Here is a 23,350-nt window from a genome sequence, read left to right on the forward strand (position 1 = left end):
AATTCTAATGGGATTCATTTTTACAATTAGAATTTGAATGCTATTGGATTCTAATACCACGCACACGTCTACCACACCATCGCTACCCGCACATCAACCTCACACATTCTTACTTGTATGAGGCCTGCACGAGCATAGCGACCGTATATAGCATTCGTATGCGGGTACAAATGAATACCAATCTATTTTTACATTTTATTTACTGCTACTAAGTAACAGGCAGCTTTTTTATAACACTTCTATATTTAGAATCATAATTGCTAGCAATGAGAATTTGATTTGCAAAGAGATTGAGTTATATGATTAACGAAATTATCTAATAGGAAATTGGAAAGGGCCAGGGATCAAACCCTTAATCTCCTGCTTATGAGGCAGAAGCAGTGACACAAGGCCACCAAGCACCCTCATTTATTTGAATGCTCATTAATTTGTTAATTTACTCGAACAATTTGAAAACTTTTGGGTCTTCATCAGCGTTGGAATATTTTTAGCCAGGATTTTATTATGAGCGATTTGTATAAAAGAATGAAACTTTTGTGTGCCAGTTATAGTTTTTGCTTTTTTGAAAAGTTAATCAAACTCTTCTGCCATTGTTGAGTATTGCATAATACAACAGTAATGTAATTTAGTGATATTTTTGTCTGTTTGTGTGACTGCCCATTCGTACAACTCCCGAAGAGTCTTAATAGTATTTCCATAATCTTTGGCAAGACTTGCTCGTTTTGCCATTCGTTTGAGAGTGTCACCAATAGCATCGCAAGGGCCTTTTCCGTGCAATGTTGCAAAAAAGTGCTATTCGGCTTCTGAGTCATGTTTTAAACTGAAACTGCACATACTTGCAAAGTTCTTTTTATTTGTATCATGTGCTGCAGCTCCACCAGACACAAAAGTATTTTTTGTAAAATCGATCGACTGTTTCAAAAAGTCAATTAATTTTGAAATGAATAAGTGGACAGCTTTTGTGTCATGGGTCATTACTTCTGATATTATAATAAAGCATTCGTTTTCGTTTTCTAATTTACTGTTTTTTTTAAAGTAAACTTCAAAAGGATGTACTGTTGCCAGGAAAATATTCCAATGATGAGCAGCATTTTGGATAATGAATGAATAATTTTCAGAGAAATCCAACAGTACAAGTATTTCACTTTGACCTAAAGTACTCTTTTTTATCAATGCAATTATTTGTTTTTTTTTGTGGACCCAATTGTTTTTTCAAGTTACTTCGATACAAAAAGTCACAGAAAATACAAACCCTTTTCAAATGTTGGTCCACATTAATGTAAGATTATGCTCAATTGCTTCCTAAACAAATTTTTATACTTCCAAAATGTGTCGTTGGTTGATGATAGGCTGCTAAACCTATATTTGGCGCTGTAGGCATAAAACACGCTAATAAATTTTCTCTCAATATGGACATGGAAAAAGTTTTTGTTAGAAAAACTTTTTTTCCTTAAATATGTCACAGGAACATTATTCCCAGAAAAGTTAGATAATTGAAATACCTATCTGCAGAAGATCGATCGATTTCTAAGATGAGTTTTTTTGTAATATCGATTTTAATTTCTAAAACTAATTTTTTTCAGTGTAGAAATCGGTTTACAATTTTTTGGATATTTTTCCAAAAAACTTCTGGGAATTACACGACAGTCCGCCATACAACACTTTTTTGTAAGTCTTGTCATTTTAGAGTTACATCGACACACTATGAGAAGTTAAACCGTTCACGTAAGGGCCACGTGCCACAGCCTGATATGTGTAAGGACATAACCGGAAACCTTCTTACGAACGAGCGTGAGGTGATCCAAAGGTGGCGGCAGCACTACGAAGAACACCTGAATGGCGATGTGGCAGACGAAGATGGCGGTATGGTGATGGACCTGGGAGAACGCGCGCAGGACATAATTCTACCGGCTCCGGATCTCCAGGAAATCCAGGAGGAGATTGGCCGGCTGAAGAACAACAAAGCCCCTGGGGTTGACCAACTACCAGGAGAGCTATTTAAACACGGTGGTGAAGCACTGGCTAGAGCGCTGCACTGGGTCATTACCAAGATTTGGGAGGAGGAAGTTTTGCCACAGGAGTGGATGGTAGGTGTCGTGTGTCCCATCTACAAAAAGGGTGATAAGCTGGATTGTAGCAACTACCGCGCAATCACATTGCTGAACGCCGCCTACAAGGTACTCTCCAAAATTTTATGCCGTCGACTAGCACCAACTGCAAGGGAGTTCGTGGGGCAGTACCAGGCGGGTTTTATGGGCGAACGCTCCACCACGGACCAGGTGTTCGCCATTCGCCAAGTACTGCAGAAATGCCGCGAATACAACGTGCCCACACATCATCTATTCATCGACTCAAAAGCCGCATATGATACAATCGATCGGGACCAGCTATGGCAGCTAATGCACGAGCACGGTTTTCCGGATAAACTGACACGGTTGATCAAAGCGACGATGGATCGGGTGATGTGCGTAGTTCGAATCTCAGGGGCATTCTCGAGTCCCTTCGAAAACCGCAGAGGGTTACGGGAAGGTGATGGTCTTTCGTGTTTGCTATTCAACATCGCTTTGGAAGGGGTAATACGAAGAGCAGGGATTAACACGAGTGGTACAATTTTCAATAAGTCCGTCCAGCTATTTGGTTTCGCCGACGACATAGATATTATGGCACGTAACTTTGAGAAGATGGAGGAAGCCTACATCAGACTGAAGAGGGAAGCTAAGCGGATCGGACTAGTCATCAACACGTCGAAGACGAAGTACATGATAGGAAGAGGTTCAAGAGAAGACAATGTGAGCCACCCACCGCGAGTTTGCATCGGTGGTGACGAAATCGAGGTGGTAGAAGAATTTGTGTACTTGGGCTCACTGGTAACTGCCGAAAATGACACCAGCAGAGAAATTCGGAGACGCATAGTGGCTGTAAATCGTACGTACTTTGGACTCCGCAAGACGCTCCGATCGAATAGAGTGCGCCGCCGTACCAAACTGACAATCTACAAAACGCTAAATAGACCGTTAGTCCTCTACGGGCACGAGACCTGGACGATGCTCGTGGAGGACCAACGCGCACTTGGAGTTTTCGAAAGGAAAGTGCTGCGTACCATCTATGGTGGGGTGCAGATGGCGGATGGTACGTGGAGGAGGCGAATGAACCACGAACTGCATCAGCTGTTGGGAAAACCATCCATCGTTCACACCGCGAAAATCGGACGACTGCGATGGGCCGGGCACGTAGCCAGAATGTCGGACAGTAACCCGGTGAAAATGGTTCTCGACAACGATCCGACGGGCACAAGAAGGTGAGGTGCGCAGCGGGCAAGGTGGATTGATCAGGTGGAAGATGACTTGCGGACCCTCCGTAGACTGCGTGGTTGGCGACGTGTAGCCATGCACCGAGCCGAATGGAGAAGACTCTTATATACCGCACAGGCCACTTCGGCCTTAGTCTGAATAAATAATAATAAATCGACACTTTTTCATATAGTAATTCTCCATAGATTTTCTCGCAACAAGTTGCGTTCGACTTAGGATAAACCCTAGTTGATCACTATTGAATTTCATCACGGTCAATGCGTTCAAAAGTTATGAAGAAAATGGTGTGTTGAACCATATAAGCTTGGTTGGTTGATTCGATATACTGCGTTTGCAAGAGCCGTAATGTAGGCAATTATTTATTATATGAATAACATCAAGGCGAAATCAAACGATTGAATCGAGAAAGGCATCGTCACCGTTAGGTGGATTAATCTGTTTTTTTTTTTCCGAATCAGATTATGAAGCAATGGATTGAAAAGTTAAAGCCAAATTTAAATTGAAAATAAAAAGTTGAAATCAAATTTCCGGAACTCAGTCACGTCATAGTTTTTGGCAACAAAATAGGAATCTGTGTCAAAAGGTCGAAGGTCAAAAGGTCGAAGGTCAAAAGTTCGAAGGGCAAAAGGTCGAAAGGACAAAAGGTCGAAAGGTCAAAAGGTCAAAAGGTCGAAAGTACAAAAGGTCGAAAGGACAAAAGGTCGAAAGGAAAAAAATGTTGAAAGGACAAAAGGGCGAAAGTCAAAAGGTCGAAGGTCAAAAGGTCGAAGGTCAAAAGGTCGAAGGTCAGAAGGTTGAAGGTCAAAAGGTCGAAGGGACAAAAGGTCGAAGGACAAACGGTCAAAGGGTCAAAAGGTCGAAAGGATAAAAGGTCAAAGGACAAAGGTTTGTAGGTCAAATTGACAAAAGGTCGAAATGACAAAAGGTTGAAATGCCAAAAGATCGAATGGACAAAAGGTCAAAGGATCAAAAGATCGAATGTACAAAAATTCGAATATACAAAAGCTCTAAGCTACACTGTGTCATAAGCTTGAAGAACAAAAGGTCGAAAGGACAAAATATCGTAGCGACAAAAGGTTGATATTATCAACAATCAACGAAAAGTTGAAGGGATAAAAAGTTAAAAGACAAATGTGCATAATATTGAGATTTTATTCTATTAATCATATGCTATGTTTACGAGTTATAGATTTTATTTCAAACAGACGGAGTTCTTTTGAGTCAACTACTTAACTAAATTCATTAGAACAATAATAATAAAACTATGTTCAATTTTTTTAAAAACTAATGCTATTCCCGTTATATAGTCCGCAATATTACTAGCGGAGTAGTTTGACACCAAATTAAAAATTTGGTCGTCTTTCTCTATTTCTTTGGGGTTTCGTTTAGGCGCTATTATTCCTTGTAGTACGCTCATGATTTCACCTCCAGTCACCTTCTGTTCCTTTTGGAAGCTTTCCACCGTTTGGTAGAAACCGACATCGTTGGAAACGGTCTTCCACCTGTTATGCCATCCTTCAAGCCTGTTTGTTGTTCGAGGCTGGTGATCCAAAACGCATTTCGAAACATTCCATAGTGCGGGAGGAAAAAATGGACTGCTTCTCACAGCGGTTCAGTCACTTTTCCTCTTTCGAATTTTTCCAAGTACGTAGTTTTCCTCCACGTACTTTAGAAATGGTTCCATTGCTTGAGGGGCACTGCTTGAAACTATTTCGAATGCCTCATTCACCTGCTCTAATGGCACGAAAGCTAGAGCTTCAATTTTTGTTAAATGTCATGTAAACAGCGTTATCTTTAGCGTAAACCGGGGACAGACCACAGCTTTGAATTCTCTTAAAAAAGTTTTGTGTGAGGTGAAAAAAGCATCCTTGACGGCGGCAGTTGGGAAACACAGTCCTAATGGCATTGATAGCTGCACGCTCAAAGTCCGTTAATGCCACTTCAGGATCCAGATCAACACCTAAACCCTCAGCAATATTTGCCAATTCCTCCAATGCCCGCGTATATGTTTCTTCCGTTTTGTTTGGCAGGAGCATAAATGCCAACGGTAAGTACCTTTATGTATTGCCAGCACTGACACATCCCAAAATTGAATAGATCTGTTTGAATCCTGTAGGCGCCGTGGAAAATGTGCCGTCCAACACTCACATCTTAGCGATGGAGAAGCATCGAACATTGTCGCGAGTGGTAAGAATAAGAATATTTCCGCTAAGCATATCCCCCAACAAGAAGTCCTCACCATCTAAAGTATTTTTTTATTTTCCGGTATCTCGGTGAAGACGTTGGGTGGTGCAGGGTACTCAGTAGTTTTTTGCGAGCGCTGGCAAATCTTGCGTTGTGCTTTTTTGAGATCATGGTTTGCAGCTGTAATGATTAATTTTCCCAGTTGGCTAATATTTAATTCAAATGTTAATAACACACATTACCTCGCTAGAAACGTTTTTAGCACATTCTCGAATCGTCGAGGAAGGCACTTCGCGAAAAGATTCGGAACGATGTTCAAGATCCGTTCGTAATTGTCGACATTGTACGGTAAATGGATTCGGTTGGTGATTATGATGGGATTCTTTTTCAGCTATACGCTTTCCGTTGGCAATGACAGTTATGATTGTCGCGTAGCAACGTTTCTGCTGTTGTTTACTTCGTTTTTTCACGCATGACCAGTAGTGTACTTCTTCATGCTAAACAAATAAGCAATAATAATTTCAGATTATTACGGCCAGGTAAAAAAATAAATTTAAGATTTGTGATTTGAATTTACCTTTTTGTTTAAATGGTAACTATAACCACCTTTCACCAACAGTGGACATCCTTTGTTCGTTTGGAGAATTTCTATCTCCGGATCGGTATTCCGTAGTGAGGTATTCGGCTGAGGTTCTTTTCGTATCTCTTCTTTCATTCCGCTGCTGGATGCTCCTTCGGCCAGATCACAGATCCCGGAGGCCGAAAATTGATCTTCAATATTTTTTTCATCGGTGACTTGAAGTTCTTGATCGTTTTCAAACGGATCGATGAACTCCTGCTACGAATCCGAAAGTTCGTAGTCGACACAATCTGGTTTGACTGATCTTGCTCGTGGTCCATCTTGAAATGATGTGTGAAAGATTTTTTTCCAGGCGCTTACTTTGTTATTTTCCTGAGATTTCCATAGCAACATATAAACTGCTTGGTGTTATTGACACTTGCCTCAAAAGCATACTACAACGCAAATAACGCGTATTCCAGCAGAATCAAGCGCATAATTTCACCAGGTTGGTAATTATTATATTATTATCACTGAATAATACCCACTAGAAAAGTAAGACTAAGTTGAATTCAAATTTCAGATAAAAATGACAAACTTTTTGCACTTGATCTCTAAGGCTTACTATAAAAATTCATATTCATCGGATATTTATTTCACTGTTCAGGACGAGTGGTCCAATATATAATTGGCCGAATTTCATTAAACGAATCATTACATCGAGCACATTTCACTATACAGAAAGATTGAAGTTTTGCACGTTTTTCTGGGTGAACGGATATCGCAATAATGAAGGATGGATGCAATTTATTGTAAAACTGAAAGGGCCAGGATTTGTAAGATACGAGAAGCGGATTTTGAACTTATTGAATTATCTGCAGCGCGACGACGTACAGCGTAAATATTTTTCGTATTGCGTTACTCATAAGCAATATGAGTATTTAAATGGATTGAGAAGAAATGTTCATTGCAAAAATTAATAATATATAAAATGACAGAAATTATATCGCTATATGAAAATTTTTTTTTTTAACTTAACTGCAACATGTTTTGCTTAATATGATAACTCTACAGCCCTTGTCTGAAAAAAGGCAAAATTCATATTGAAATATCTACACTTAAAAAGCAAAAAATGTTATAAATGTATAACTTTTAAGAATGGCCTATGTTTAAAAGAAGGAAAAATGCAATAATGAAATATTATCAAGCGTAAACAAATAAATAAATATGTAAACTTGAGAGAACAGCCGCCTATGATTAAAAGAAGAAAAAACAACAATGAAATATGACTAGATAAATCGAAAATGAATACAAATATGCAAAATTCGAAAGAAAAGCCTATGATTAAAAGAATGTCAGAATCTAGGAAAAGCCTCCAACTTTTGTCAATTAGACCCTTTGTTCCTTCGACCTTTTGTATCAGCAATTTTTTGTAATTTCTATTTTTTGTTCCTTCAACTTTTCACCTTTTCGACCTTTCTTCCTTTCGACTTTTTGTCCTTCGACATTTTGTCCCTTCGACCTTTTGACCCTTCGACCATTTGTCCCTTCGACCTTTTGACCCTTCGATATTTTGTCCTTTCGACCTTTTGACCTTCGACCTTTTGACCTTCGACCTTCTGACCTGCGACCTTTTGTCCTACAACCACAAAATAGATATTTGTTTTTATTGTAGGTAAAACGATTCTCGGAAGAAGGACACTTTGTGAAACTGTGAGAGGTTTGCGTGTGTTATGTATATAATAATAAAAATTAGAACGATACTTTTACTTATGGGTCCTTTACACCCAGAGTGATACAAAGGGGCGACTTGAGAGATCTCCATCCTGGGCGTTGCCCGACTATCGCCTTAACCTATTGCCAAGTTAGATTTCGCTCGATTTTTTTAAAATAATTAATTGAGGGTGGCCACTGGGTTTGCATCTGCTGCTATATCCAGATGGGTTCCAGTCTAGTGCTTGTTCACAGATTTCGTTTCCGCCCCTACGTAAGGTGTGACCAACCCAGTCCCACTAACGATCCCAAATTTCAGTTGTTATCAGGGTCTGGTGACAACGCCGATGGAACTCGTTGTTTGATATCTAGTTGTGAGGTCACCACCAGGCACCAGAATGTGAAAGATGCATTTCCAAAATTTAATTTATTGATAATCTATTTGATACCCTATGCATCTTTATTTATAATTTTATGAATCCCTGGGACAATTTATGATACCCAACAGCAATCTATAAATTTGATTCATGTCTACGGGAAGACCATGGTAGTCTTCTAGAATCAAAAAATGAATTATATTAAGCGTAATTATGTTTCAGCAGAGTGATTAAAATTTGGACTTTTTCGCTGCCCTATGCCTAAACGTTGATATTTGCGGTTTTAATAATTCTCCTAAGCTTTTAATTGATTTGGTTGTTATTTGACTGAGCACACGGAGTTTGAAGTTTGTATGAGAATTACTATAGAAATCGCCACTTATGTGGCCCATGAACTGTTTTAATATAATCAACACATTAGTTTTATAGAATACTTCCTAAGCTAGAAGTCAGTTGCTGTCGGGCAGCGAACTGAGTTTTGTAAGCAACGTTATTAAGAAAACAAAAATGATATTTTTTGCCTTTCTCGTACACTAAGTGTACGTAAAGGCTATAATACTGCTTCAAAAACAAAATTTTGATAGGAGGCCCGGAGGGCCGATTCTTATATACCGATCGACTCAGCTCGACGAATTGAGGTGATGTCTGTATGTGTGGATGTATGTGTGTGTGTGTGTATGTGTGTATGTGTGTATGTGTACAAATTTTGTAGACACATTTTTTTGAACTTCCCATTGTCCGATTTGCTCGCAACAAGTTGCAGTCGATGCGGAATTCAGTCCCATTGTTTGCTATTGAAAATTAGATCAATAGCTCATCGCAATCTGGAGTTATGGCCAAAAAACTGTTTTTGCGTATAAAAAAATAGCAAAACGTTCTACATTGAATTTTCCTAGAATCGAACTGCTGACCTTTCGGGTGGAAAGCGCTTGCTCTACCACAAAACCATCGGGACACTCATGGTATGAGTAAATATAAGTTGTAGAGTATTCATCAAATTGGTATCCGTTCATTTCTTTTCAAAGCCACAGAGTTCACTCTGCTAGGGTAACGGTACCAATATTGGTAGTATTATTGAATCAATGAAAGAAAATATATTTGATAAAATCAATAGTGGTTCTAAATTGATAGTTTTAATGCATTAACTGATAAACAAACTTTGAATTTGCTAGAAATAAAATTGGATTCATTTCGTCTTGCTAATCAATCTAATTTTCTAGGAGGTAAAATGAGCTCCACTATACTGCCGTCGCAAGCATAATCCAATATTGATTTTGCATGGAAGAAAATATGGAACAGTTACGCTTGTGGCGGCAGTATATAGGTAGGAAAGCCAATTTGTTGGGGAAATTATTGTTTTCAATTAGTATTCATAATGGCATAACTACAACGTGTCGCTTCAAGTAAAGCAAACGTTAAGAAATGCAATGATGAACAATATTATTAAGAACCCATTGTCTTCACTGAAGGCATGATTGCCCTATAAGTATTTATTTGGGTAACCTCTAACGAAGAGAAAACTGTTCAATAATTAATAACGTTTCTCTTTACTAAACGTAATCAGGCCCATTTTTTCTATTATTTTGCTATCATGCGCTCGCATACCCTATATACGAGTGAACTTCTCACGTGGCAGCTATTTTTGTGGCGTTCAATCAGCGTATGGGAGCGCAGCTGGTGTACGTGAAGACGCTATGCAAGCACTTTTCGGCGGGAGCGAACGGCACTGCATTCGCTTCAGTCGCTTGCCGTCGGATGAATATCGCAGAAGGAAGCATCACCAACACACTTTGGCCCTGACGGAAGCGAGTAAACAAAATGGGGGCCGGGTGATGCTTTTTTATTTCACCCGGTAAGGGATATAAGGCGTCAATTTTAAAATAATTGTTAAAACGTTAAAACACATTTTAGCCGAAAATAGTTAGATTTTTCGGGTTCGAAATTTAATTTACTTTTAGATTGGCAACATGAAAGTCTAATTATTTCGATTAAAAACATGTGTAAATATGTAGTCTAACATATGTAGGTGAAGATTTCGGCTATCTGTTGCTGGTGTTGGACTGCGTGGGAGTGCTCTCGGCTCTCAGATTTGACAAATCGATGTTTTAATCTTTAACGCAGAGAAGTCGTTTTAAAAATTTGATATTGAGTTGTAGAAAATAAAAATTGTTTATAAATATGTTTTCGAAAAAAAAGCGGACCGAACGAGCGTCGAACATAAACTCTCTGAGTGAGAGGTTAGAACGATACCCCTCAGCTATCTTTACTTCTTGGATGAGTGGTGATCGAAGTATAACAGGTTATACGCAATTTGCACTGATCATCGGCTGCCTGTGCATTCGTGCGGCAACGCACCGGATGCTGTGTGTAGGTTCCGTGGCATATTTAAATCATCTGCCGTTGAAAAACATATACGATTGAGTCTACGTCATGTGCTTTTGTGTCAATTCATTCAGATATGTCACCTAATATTCATAGTGTTTTGATGTGCAGGGAAGCAACATCAATTTCAACGTTTAATTTGAATCCTCTGTAATGCATTCTTCCTGGCGTTACAGCAAATAATCTATATTGGCACAGTATATGTAGAACATGGCTTTTCTAACAATTAGTTAGTAAATAAACCAATTTATTTTAGTAAATGGTTTTGATTTTCTACAAATATTAACTTACTATATTCGTACCTTTTCGCTTGCATATCTTCTGTGTGGTTTTGATAGTTAATTAATTCATGCTATACATAAGTCCTAAATCTTGGACTTCGCAAGACCAATTCATTGGAACCCCATTCATAGTGATAACATACATGTTTGAAGTTTTCAAATATCACTCGGATTATGTGGGAGATGCTGAGTTTCGGAAGGATTCGGAGAAAATGTTCCATTCTTGCAAGTCAACGGAAAATGTATCCAAACTTTTCTACAATCCAAGCATGTTTTGGATCATGTAGTAATCTCAGTTCGATCATTTAGTTTGTCGATGACTCATCCCGGAGGTTAAATTTCAAAACGTGTGTTATGATGGACTTCTGGTGCAACAATTTTTCGACAGCTCTGCCCTACAGTTTATTGTTTTAATTTAACTAATAATCGATTTAAAGCACTAGTTTGTAATAACTTATACTGAATGATAACAAAAAAAAATTTTTTTTTATTAGTTATTATTAGTCAGTATAAGTTACTATAACTAGCGCTTTCATTTTGTTATTAGTGCAAAAGAAACAACAATAAGGCAGAATTGTATAAATCTTCGCACTAGAAATGGTGGGTGATGTTTGAAATTCAACCTTTGAAATGAGTTATTGACAAACTACTTTTTTTTAATTTTTTTTTTATTTTATTTATTTCGTCAAACATAATGTAGACTACATTAAAAAAACTTATAACTATGTTCTATTGTAACTAATGTTCCTAAAATATTTTCTTAGGCTCATACGAGGCATGGCTAAATCAATTGCTTCACAATACTGATTGTAAACAGACAGCATTTGATTCATTGGACTAAATTTTGCATAATTTGTTCGATGATGACAGGTGGCAAACAAGTTTCTATTTCTCAATTGCCGAGTAGGAGTGTAAAAATTTAAACAAGACAATAGTTTGGTGGAATCAATGCGGTGCGAAACAATATCATTCACAAATGAGATCATGGCAAACTCACGACGCTTTTTCAATGATTGGATATCTATAAGCATACATCGCGCCTCGTACGACGGAAGTGGGAATGTTGTCCACCCTAATTTGCGTAAGGCATATAAAAGGAATTGCTTTTGAATTGATTCTATTCGATCATCATGTGATTTCATATACGGAGACCATACAATACTACAATATTCTATAATTGATCTGACATACGCAACGTACAAAGTTTTAATTGTATAAGGATCTTGAAAGTTATAACTAAATCTTTTAATAAAACTGAGCATATTTGTTGCTCTATGGATAATGGTGTTGTAGTGGTCAGTAAAGGTTAGCTTAGCATCTAAGATTACACCCAAATCTCTAACCCTTTCACATTTTTTTACTGGTTGAATTCCTAGAGTTACAGTTATCGATGGTGTGCTCCGTTTTCTACTGAAAGTGATCAAATTACATTTCTTGACATTAAGTTGTAGTAAGCTTTTGTTACACCAGTTATCAAATATGCGTATTTCTCAAGCTTGAAAATCATCATAGGAATATCGAGTCTAGCAAATGCTTTGCTAAAGTCTGTGTAAAGCGCCTCAACATGACTACCTTTGTCCATAGCATTTCAATGAGTAATTTACAAATTCTAAAAGATTGGTAGTAGTCGAACGTCCTTTAAAGAACCCGTGTTGTGCATCTGTTATTATATGTTTTATTTGGTTGAACATCCTTCTATTGATGAATTGATTCAAAAAGTTTAGGAATACATGAAATAATGGCCACTCCACGATAATTTCTAATATCAGATTTTTTCCCTGATTTAAAAATTGGTATTAGAAAAGACTTCTTCCATTCTTTTGGAAAGCTACTGGTTTCTAAAGATAACTTGAATAACCAAAATAAAGGTGTCGTAAATTCGCTTGCCAACTTTTTCAAAAACATAGGTGGAATTCCATCTGGTCCGGATCCTTTTGAGGCATCCAAATTCTGTAGAGCTGCCAAAATCTCCGTTGCATTAATTTGGTTTACACCAACACTGCTTAAATAGTCAGGAAAATGTGAAAAATATTCATAATCACGATCACTTTCGGAAAATTCGGAAAAAACTACTAAATGTATAGGTTTAATAATTAATAAATTAAGTAAGTATAATATTAGGTATGCAATCAGTATGATATAAAGTATTACACATTATTGGCCCAAGTATGCTGATTTAGGTAACACCAGCTCTGTCACGACTCACGAGTAATCTATCAGATTGTGTCCATGGATAGTTTACCTGTATGGAGTGAACTGATAAATAATTTTGGATCTTTTGGATTTTGGATACAAAATCAAATTAAAATTAATTAGTTCTAATTCAACCTTCGTACCATCACTATGAAATGCTCTCCATATGAAAAAAAAGCAACCATAGTAGAATTATCTTCAGATTTTATAAGGTCGGATCTAATTCGTTAATTTTAGTTGAAAAGTGGTTGAATGGTCAATGACAAAAACGAAGCTGCTATCAGCAAAAAATGAATTCTTACCAATATGAAGAATCATACTATTCAAAACAATAATTTTAAAAAGGCTAGCTTATTGATTGGGTGACAGAAGCCTAAGCTGGATTCTGACTTCAAACTGAGAAGCACTCGAATGTTTGCCAACTGGAAACATTTTTTGTTCTATATCCCGGGATTTTTTTGTAATACTAAAATTAATGCTAATACTAAAATAAAACGTCACTGCATTCGCTTCAGTCGCTTGCCATTGGATGAATATTGCAGAAGGAAGCATCACCAACACGCCCCATTGGCCCATCACCGCGGCAAGGGTGAAGGGCGTCAATTTTAAAATGATTGTTAAAATGTTAAAACACATTTTAGCCGAATATATTTAGATTTTTCGGGTTTGAAATTTATTTTTCTTTTAGATTGGCAACATGAAAATCTAATTATTTCGATTAAAAGACATGTGTAGATATGTAGTCTAACATATATATGTTAAACTTCGGCTACCTGTTGGTGGTATTGGATTGCGTGGGAGTGCTCTCGCCTCTCAGATTTGACGAATCGATGTTTTAATCTTTGTTTACAAACGCAGAGAAGTCGTTTTAAAAAGTGTGGTACTGAGTTATAGAAAATAAAAATTGTTTATAAATATGTTTTTGAAAAAAAAAAAGAGAACCGAACGAGCGTCGAACACAGATTCTCTGAGTGAGAGGCTAGAACGTTACCTCTCAGCCACCTTTACTTCTTGGATAAGTGGTGATCGAAGTATAACAGGTTATATGCAATTTGCACTTATCATCGGCTGCTTGTGCATTCGTGCGGCAACGCACCTGGTGCTGTGTTTTTAGGTTCCGTGGCATATTTAAACCATCTGACGTTGAAAAACATATACGATTGAGTTTACGTCATGTGCTTTTGTGTCAATTCATTCAAATATGTCACCTAATATTCATAATGTTTTGGTGTGCAGGGAAGCAACTTCAGAATCAATTTCAACATTTATTTAACATTTATTTTGAATCCTCTTTAATGCATTCTTCCTGGCGTTTCAGCAAATGATTCATATTGGCACAGTATATGTAAAACATGGCTGGTCTAACAATTAGTTTGTAAATACAACAATTTATTTTAGTAAATGGTTTTGATTTTCTATAACTACTTACTATATTCGTACCTTCTCGCTTGCATACCTTCGGTGTGGTTTTTGATAGTTAATTAATTCATGCTATACATAAGTCCTAAATCTTGGACTTCGCTAGACCAATTGGAACCCCATTCATAGTGACAACACATCTGTTTGAAGATTTCAAATAGCACTCGGATTATGTGGGAGAAGCTGAGATTCGGTAGGATTTGAAGAAAAATTTTCTTTTTGGCAAGTCAATGGAAAATGTATCCAAACTTTTCTACAATCCAAGCATGTTTTGGATCATGTAGTAATCTAAGTTCGATCATTTAGTTTGTCGTTTACGTGTTACGTGTTTAAACGTGTTTTATGGTGGACTTCTGGTGCGAATATTTTTCGACATTTATCCTCTGGAATGAGTTATTGGCAAACTACTAAATTATCCATAACAAATTACTCTAAGGCAATCAACGATTTTTGATTTCCTGATAAAATAATATCAGGTATGCAATCAGTATAATATAAAGTATTACACATTATTGGCCCAAGTATGTTGATTTCGGTAACACCAACTCTGTCACGAGTAATCTATCAGATTTTGTACAGTGATAGTTTACCTGTACAGAGTGATCTGATAAATAATTTTAGATCAGTTCATTATAATATATACAAAAACAAATTAATATGAATCAATTTTAATAAAACCTTCGGTTAATCACTCCGAAATGCTCTCCATATGAAGAAAAGCAACTATAGTAGAATTCCCTTCAAATTTTATTAAGTAGGATCAAATTCGTAAATCTTAGTTAAAAGTGGTTGAATGTCAATGACAAAAACGGAACTGCTATCAACAAAAAATGAATTCTTATCTATATGAAGAATCATACTACAAAACAATAATTTTAAAAAGGCTAACTTATTGATGGGTGCCAGAAGCCTAAGCTGGATTCTGACTTCACAACAAGAAACACTCGAAAGTTTGTCAAATGACCAACATTATGGACCATAATCCAAAACTATGGATCATATTACCGAAGTTTTGGATCATAATCACGATAAAAATTGCGCAAAATTGTATTTTTATGGATCAAAATGTAGTTTTCTATGGATCATTTTTCAAATGGATGATGGGAAAATAGCAGGAATGATATTGTTTTTCTTGATCATGTTAAAAGGTACATACTTATTTTCCAATTATTTGGTTTATTTTTTTAGCTTAGTTATGCTTAGTTATGGATCTTAAAATTAATCTTTATGGATACGCCTGAGCTATTTTTTTTAGATTTAAGGTAGCGTTTTATGGAACATTCAGATGTTATTTATGGATCGTTTTTCATTTTTTATGGATCGTTTTTGAGCATTTAACGGTACAAAGTAAGGCTGCCATAAACAAATGTGAAAAATATGTTTTGTCAACCCTTTTGAACGAGCGAGAAAGGCATCATCACCGCTAGGTGGATTAATCAGGGTTTTTTAATATTGATGTTATTCTTTTATTCAATACAGTCATGCAGTTATTGATTTTTTTACGATTAATAACTTTTCTTGCAAGCATCAAATCGTTTCGCAACAAAGATGATCTGTTCGCTTCCAGAATTTTCTACAAACGTACTCATTTATTTTTAGAGCTTGATCATAAATGTTGCGGACGGTTTTTCACAAAAATTACTGTTTTCAAATTACTATCAAATTAGCTAAAAATTTAGGAGGACAGCAAATACCATTGTTCAAGCATAGGGGAGTAAAAAAAGTCAAATTTTGAATAACTCTAACCTAATCTAATCTAATCATTATTACAGTACAGTCACAATAAACCCGTGGAGACGCATGAAAGTATATTCGCATATGAGTATGTCACAAAACCCAAAACATGATAACTTTGAAATAGGGGAAGAAGCCCATGAAAAACAAAAAATACGCGATTTTTATATGTTGTGAAGATTTTAAGTGAACAGTCCGAATTTTTAAGGAAAAAATAAAAAATCGCTCTCTGGTCAGACACCATGAAAATCGCAATATACAAATTCAATCAATGTTTTCTAATGCTAGATTCCAATTTTTCAATGCCATATTTTGCCATGCCATATGTGTATTAAATGCCATATGTGTATTAAATTATTTTTCATTCGATATATTGACATTCAAATAACAAATAGTAGGAACTCTGGTAACATAAATTCATCCATAACATTTATAACGACTTTGTACATTAATTTTAATTCATTATTTCAACGGCTTAATGTAGTCATGACCAGTAGAGTGATTCAAATTTTGACTTTTTCGCTCCCCTATGCTTAAACGATGACATTTGATGTTTTATTAATCCTCCTAAATTTTTAGCTAATTTGGATGTAACTAGACTGAGCACGCGCAGTTTCAAGTTTGTATGAAAATTACTATGAAAACAGTCACTTTGTGGAAAACCGTTCCGCTACGTTGCTCATTAGGCTCTAAAAACATTTAAACACGTTGCCAATATAGAAAATTTTGCAATGAAACTGATCGTCTTTGTTGCGAAACGATTCTATGCTGGCAAGCTAAGTTATTAGATAAATACTGAATCGTGGTAAATTCAATTTAACACGTAAAAGAATAACATCAATATCAATAATGAGCATTTTTGTTTCATTAATAACTTTGCTTACAAAAGTCAAATCGCTTCGCAACAACAACTGGCCTCTCGCTTAGGAAGTATTCTATGAAAGCATCGTGTCGATTACATTTGAATAGTTAATGGGTAGCAACACGGAACAGTTTTTCACTTAAGCGGCAATTCCTATAGTAATTTCCATACAAACTTCAAACTGCGCGTGCTCAGTCTAGTTACATCCAAATTAGCTAAAAATTTAGGAGGGTTAATAAAACATCAAATGTCATCGTTTAAGCATAGGGGAGCGAAAAAGTCAAAATTTGAATCAGTCTAATGACCAGTGTTGATTGAATCATTCTCAAATCTCAATCATCGAAGACTCCGCAAACAGGGGCAATCAATCCATTCCCTTGAGATCATACGCAAGAGTCGGCAAGACAGCATTATTTATTACTAATGGATTTTGATAAAATTATTCTAATGGGTATCAGCTCTTAGATATAATCTGTTATTCACAGAGCAGTGCAATCAGAATTCCGTCACGTATGCTAATCAACTGATCAGTAAACCCGAACTACAGAACAAATTAGACTGGAATCCGCTTTCCGTTTGAATTTTGCCAATAACATGATAAGCGTTCTTAAGCTAACCCTACCTGTCTTTCAGCTGTTTGGCCGCAACTAGTGCAGCATAGGCAGACCTGGTAAAATTTTCCGGCAAATCGTCCGATGAACTGAATTTCGACAGCAGCGCCCCTGGATCATCCGGATCCAGCACAGCTCCTAAAACAGAACAAAGCTACAATAAACCCAGTTCACATGATCTGTACGCAGCGTGGCGTCACTAACCTTTTCTAATCATTTCCGGTTCACGCTTATCGAACAGTTCAACCATCGCTTCCAGTCCTTTCCGCGCGGCCGTCTGCAGCGCACTTTGCATGGTGGGCTTCCGCTTGTGTTTGGGTCGGGAAGACTTCCCACTGGTCGTTGTTGTAGCGGCTACGGTGGTTCCATTTTTGTTGCTCTGATGATGATTGCGCCGCTTTGTGGACACTTTTAGCTTCATTCGCTTCGGTTGCACCAGACTGGGATCCAGTGGGGTAACGATGGGTCGTGGGAGGTCCGTTCCGGTGAGATTAATTGGTGGCATAGGAACATGTTGCCAGTTGGTGTCGTCTTTGTGGTCATCGTTGGGAACGGTTACGGCGGGGGTGGTTGAGGATTCCTCGGTGGAGCCATCGCATGGCTCCGTGGTTAGAATGAGAACGAGTACGACGGCAATTGCGGTTGTGATAATGATGCAACTGATGGCGGGAAATGTGGGCAGAAAAGAAAAGAACAGAGGCGAGAAAAATGCTTGTAATTAATTAATGAATTCATTAGAAATGCGCTGTTGCGTTCGGATGGGGGAAAAGAATGGATCCTAGGTTCAACTAATTTAGCTTGAACATCGGCAATTGTTTAGTTTTTGCTGCTTGAGTGGGTGCGTTGCTTGCTCGTTTACCAGCCATTATAGGCAACGAAGAGAATGAAAATGAAAGCCACTTACTTTTGCTTTCTTCTGAATTGAGTGAGCTAACTGTGCACAATTAGAGAATTATTAACCGTGTTGTGTGTACGAAGGGTGAATTATGAACATGTGGCATAAATTTAGTGGCCCATTCACTTCAATAGAGCTACAACTACGTTGTACTTGTTTCCGTTGTATGCAACACTAATCCACTACATAAATAAAATCGACAATTCTAACATTTGAAAAGATAGTTGAATATGTAATTAGAGATTATGTGTCTGAATATGCTTTTAAAATGTCGACAATTGCCAAAATATTTGCTCATACTCTGGCAATAAGAACGGAATGTTGTTAGGGGGAACAAAAACCTAAAAGGGGTTTGTCGTTTATTAATTTTTTGTTACGTCGTTGAAGTAATTTCAGCATATGTAATTAAGTTAACGAAACGATTAACACCATACCGAAAACATCAACGTCGTCATCAAGTCCGATATCAAATTATCATCTTCGATATCGGTGACTTCGGCGACACAAGTTCCACGTAGCAACGACCAAACATCCTGGTGACATACGTGTGGATGACCAAAGTACACCGCTAGCATCAGCAAGTTAATGTTGAGTATTTTCTTAAAAACCTGCGTTTGAAGACTTGGTCCATTATTCATGCTTTGTAGAATCCCATCCTAAGTATTTATAATAACCTGTATATGTCTTCAAGATACGTTGTAGGAGTGGGACAATATAGACAACAACAATATTTTAATCATTAAACACTCAGGTTTTATACGGTTTGGTTTTAGTCGATTTAGACCTTTAGCGTCAACGAAACAATGAGGTAATCACACGAAAAAAATCATAAAAAATCAAAGAACATTGAGGTGGTATTTGAAAAGCTGTAATTTTTATTATTAGCACAATTATTATTATTATTAGCACAATTATGGAGGATTTTGGCAAAATAATGTTTCTATCTTTGGTTTTCAACCCTGTGCCGGGAGTGAGACCGTAGTGGGAGTACCATCTGCAATTCGATGCGGTGCCTTTCCTTAGCGGATGATGGCTGCACGGCCACAAAGCAAGACAATGCTGAAGGTAGCTGGGGATCGATTCCTGATCCGGTCAAAGAAATATACACGGCGTGTTCAGCAGAACAATATTATCATAAAAAATGAGCATTGCTAAAATTTCAACTACGTGAAAATATAGCTTCTTATCTTTTATTTCCTGGGTATTCAAATAAAAATCTACCTATCGGTCCCGAACAACTTTTTTTTCTTTTCCGAAGGGAACCAACAATCTAATCTAATACCAGCCGCCTTTCACGAACCACTCACGAATTAAGTCTTTCATTATTTTTTCGACGTAGGATTACGTATGTGTTTTCTATATTGGGGTACACTTTAAGATTGCGAAAATCAGGGACCGTCACGAAAATATGATAGACTTTAAACTTTAATAGCTCAGCCGTTTCACGATGGATTTTCATTTTTTTTGGACTATTCGATCAAGGATGAGTCAACTCTTCTTGTATTTATATGAAAATACTATTTTTCAACTATTTATTATCGATAATTGATAAAAAGTTTAGAAATAGGTAAACTAACCAATCACGTACATGCATCACTAGCACAGACATCAATAATCAATCACTTGCGGGTTTGGATCTAATCCTCAGTTTGGACAAGATTATACGCAGAGCGGACGCATCAAAGCGATCGCAGCGGAGCGGAAACAGCATCACGGAGGCGCTAATAACATTTTCAAAGGAAATCCATCGCATTGGTGGTGGTGCTCGATGTGTTGCTGCAGATCATTCAACCTCAACGAACCAGCATTTCATATGAAGAAAGTGGTGATCCCGCATCGCCGATGCTGAAAATTTATTACAAATTGTGGCGTCGGTTAGTTGGAAAGGAGCATTGGGAAAAGAAAATTGGTTCTTCTCAGGACCAACATTTTATGAAAAGAAACAGTTAATTGCGAAAATGGACTGTTTCGGTGGCATCGGGTTTGGCGTGGTAGCTTGGTTGCTGTTTGTGATTCCATTCATTAATATTTACTTCATCATCTCCCTCCGACGCGCTGTCAAATTCGCTATTTACGATTGAGTTTTGCACTTTAAAGAAAGTTTATTTCGGATAGTCGGATCAACCTCTTTTGTATAAAATGGTGGCTTTTGTTTAAAATCAATGAAGACGCCACCTCAGTGGAAACTTTCTACAGTAACCACCCATCGGTGAACGTCACTCGGACAGACAGATACCAAGACATAAAGTTTGGTAATATGGAGAAACTTCGTCTTGAGTCAAATTTCTGCTGTTATTCCTCGCAACAATACGCATCTAAGATAAACAACATCTCATAACCAAATTCAGAATCGAGAAAATGTCAGAGGAATGTTAGAATTTGTCATTCTCCAAACGGTCCGTTGTCTGCGGAATCCCAATCAAAATGGCTCGCGCTCGCTGAAAACCAGCTTTCTTATATCTAATGAAGTAATTCCATTAGCCCCGCCCCTTCGTTAATCGTTATGAGTGCACATTATATTTACACCCATAGCAGATCACAAAGGGGCGGAGCTAACGGGCTCAATTTATTGAATACAAGAAAGCTGCTTACCAGCGCGCGCGAGCCAATTTGATCGGGATTTCGCAGAGAGCGCTTGAACAAGATTTTACGCAAAGCAAACGCAGCGGAGCGAAGAAGGCGCTCTGGTAGCATTTTCAAAGGAAAATCATCGAATTGGTGGTGCAAGTCTGCGTTGGTGGTCGTCATTCAACCTCAACAACAAATCAAAATCTTGTGAGGAAATTCCATTTGACTGCTACTGACGCCATCCATTTGAACAAACTCATTGCATCATCTCCCTCTGACGCGCGCTTGTGGTTGTGCTACCAAAGGGTAACTTTCTGTCGTCGCCAAACAATGGAAACCCGGAAAAAATTGATATCATTTGTAATGACTAGCGAAACAAAACCAAAGAATCTTGCCAGAAAATTTCACTTTCCGTCGACGACGGCGAAATCGATGAAGACGCCGCCTTAGTGAAAAATGTCGTTTAGCTGCCTTAGTTTTTCAGAGGGCGCATAATTAAAAACAATAAATCTTTCCAAAATCGTCATTGTCGTTTAAACAGCCGAACAGTCTGTTTGTTTGGGTAAACAATTTTCCAACGGTCAAAACCTCTTCTTGGATAAAAAGTTTAAGTCCTGAAAACGACTGTTTGTAATTTATTCTCCCGCTCATTTTGCCACCAGCGCTATAGAAAACGATGCATGAACGCTTCCATCGCGGACGGAAGTCGAACGTTGCAAATTAATATATTTGTGTTTGATTTCACGCCACCTCCGATTCTGCTTATTTTTCTGTTATTCCGGACATTTTTGAGCATAATGTCTTCTAGGAATCTGATGATATCCACTGAAAGATAGACGAGTGGCTTCAGTAGCGATGCGGCAGATGAGTCGTTCTTTTTCCACGGCTGGTTCATCCAATGGGAGCTACTTTCAGTTTCTTGATTCGGTTGACCTTCGAGCAGTTTGCACAATGCTAATAAATTGACACAAATTATGATGAAAAATACCCTCCATTTCGTATAGCTACGTAGTCCTACGTCACCTTTGCGTACAACCCGATTGGGCTGCACCTTTGAGTTTTTACAATTTTTCATAGATTTAATGTTCTTTTATTTTAAACCTAATTTCATAGGCTCAAATGCGGAAAACATAACGGAGCCGAAATAATTAAATTCAGTATTTTAATATATTTAAAATTGGTTTAATAATTAAATTTGATATTTTTTAACAGCAAACTCTCCCTGATAATATAACCTCATTTTTTGTTGCACTTTTTGGATTTAAATGTAAATTCGTAAAAATTAATCCAGATATATGAGAATTTACATTGTTTGAGCTTGAGAAACTATGGGATTCTGGACATAGGTAACGGTTTCTAAAACCGAATAATATCACATATCCAAGGATATTTTATCGAACCATTTTTACCTACATGTGAGAAAAGCATGCCAATGCCATGCCAAAAAGCATGGTTCGGTCTAGGATTTCTTTTAGATGTTTTCTCGGCATTCATATGGTGAATCGTTTTATAAAAATGTTTGTTTTTTAAAAGTAAGAAACAGATTTGTTCTGTTTAGTTCTGGCAAATATTACCGAGGCTTAATCTTTAGTAAACCTTTTTGAAATAACGTTTCTTATCATTGTTCATCTAGTTTCTTTCCCCTTTCCCCGATCACTTCAAAGTCTGGTGGTTGTACTAAGAGTCATGCAAAAGTGTGTCTTTTTATTGCCGATTTCACCAATTTATGTGTAGATTGTGATTTGCCCGATTCTTTTTAACACACTCACTCTCATTTCAGGATTATCGATTTTTGTTACTGAAATCTATCCAATCATAACTTATTACTCGTTCGTCACATATAATCGTGTACACTAAATCGATTCCCGCCATGATTTGACGTCTATTTGTTTTCGGATTGAGCACTCACACACAAATAATATACACGGAAGATCATTGTTTTTAGTGTATTGAGTGTGAGAAAAAGATGATTGTGAGAAAAAAAAATCTTGGAGAATTTGATTGAAAACTTTATTTTTGTCATATTTTAAGTCTAATAAGTTCGTTACATATGTGTTAGGGAAGAATTGGGTGCATATGTGAATGAGATGACGGTGCAGAGCATAATCCCTATCCAAACCTTTCTTAGCTATTTTCAGAAGATAACACACACACACATACATTTATCGAGTTCGGCTTCGTTACGCACTTTGACGCTTAAGCTTGGTTGAACAAGTTATTCAGACTATAACTTGGTAATGTTCCGTTAGTTTTTATATGAT

The 23,350-nt window shown here is 37.2% G+C and overlaps 1 protein-coding gene across 1 annotated transcript in view; it reads right to left on the minus strand.

Annotated features, from left to right (window-relative positions):
- LOC134223854 (uncharacterized) overlaps nt 1–23,350 on the minus strand; it is a 132,665-nt gene that overhangs the window by 99,543 nt on the left and 9,772 nt on the right. Inside the window, exons 2-3 of the mRNA XM_062703073.1 lie at nt 17,831–18,285; nt 17,638–17,764 (exon numbers count right to left, since the gene is read on the minus strand). Coding sequence (XP_062559057.1) covers nt 17,638–17,764; nt 17,831–18,285 — 582 coding nt within the window. The remainder of the gene's footprint in view (nt 1–17,637; nt 17,765–17,830; nt 18,286–23,350) is intronic.

The sequence above is a fragment of the Armigeres subalbatus genome, chromosome 1, assembly GCF_024139115.2.
Source record: "Armigeres subalbatus isolate Guangzhou_Male chromosome 1, GZ_Asu_2, whole genome shotgun sequence".
In the NCBI taxonomy this organism is placed as follows: domain Eukaryota; kingdom Metazoa; phylum Arthropoda; class Insecta; order Diptera; family Culicidae; genus Armigeres; species Armigeres subalbatus.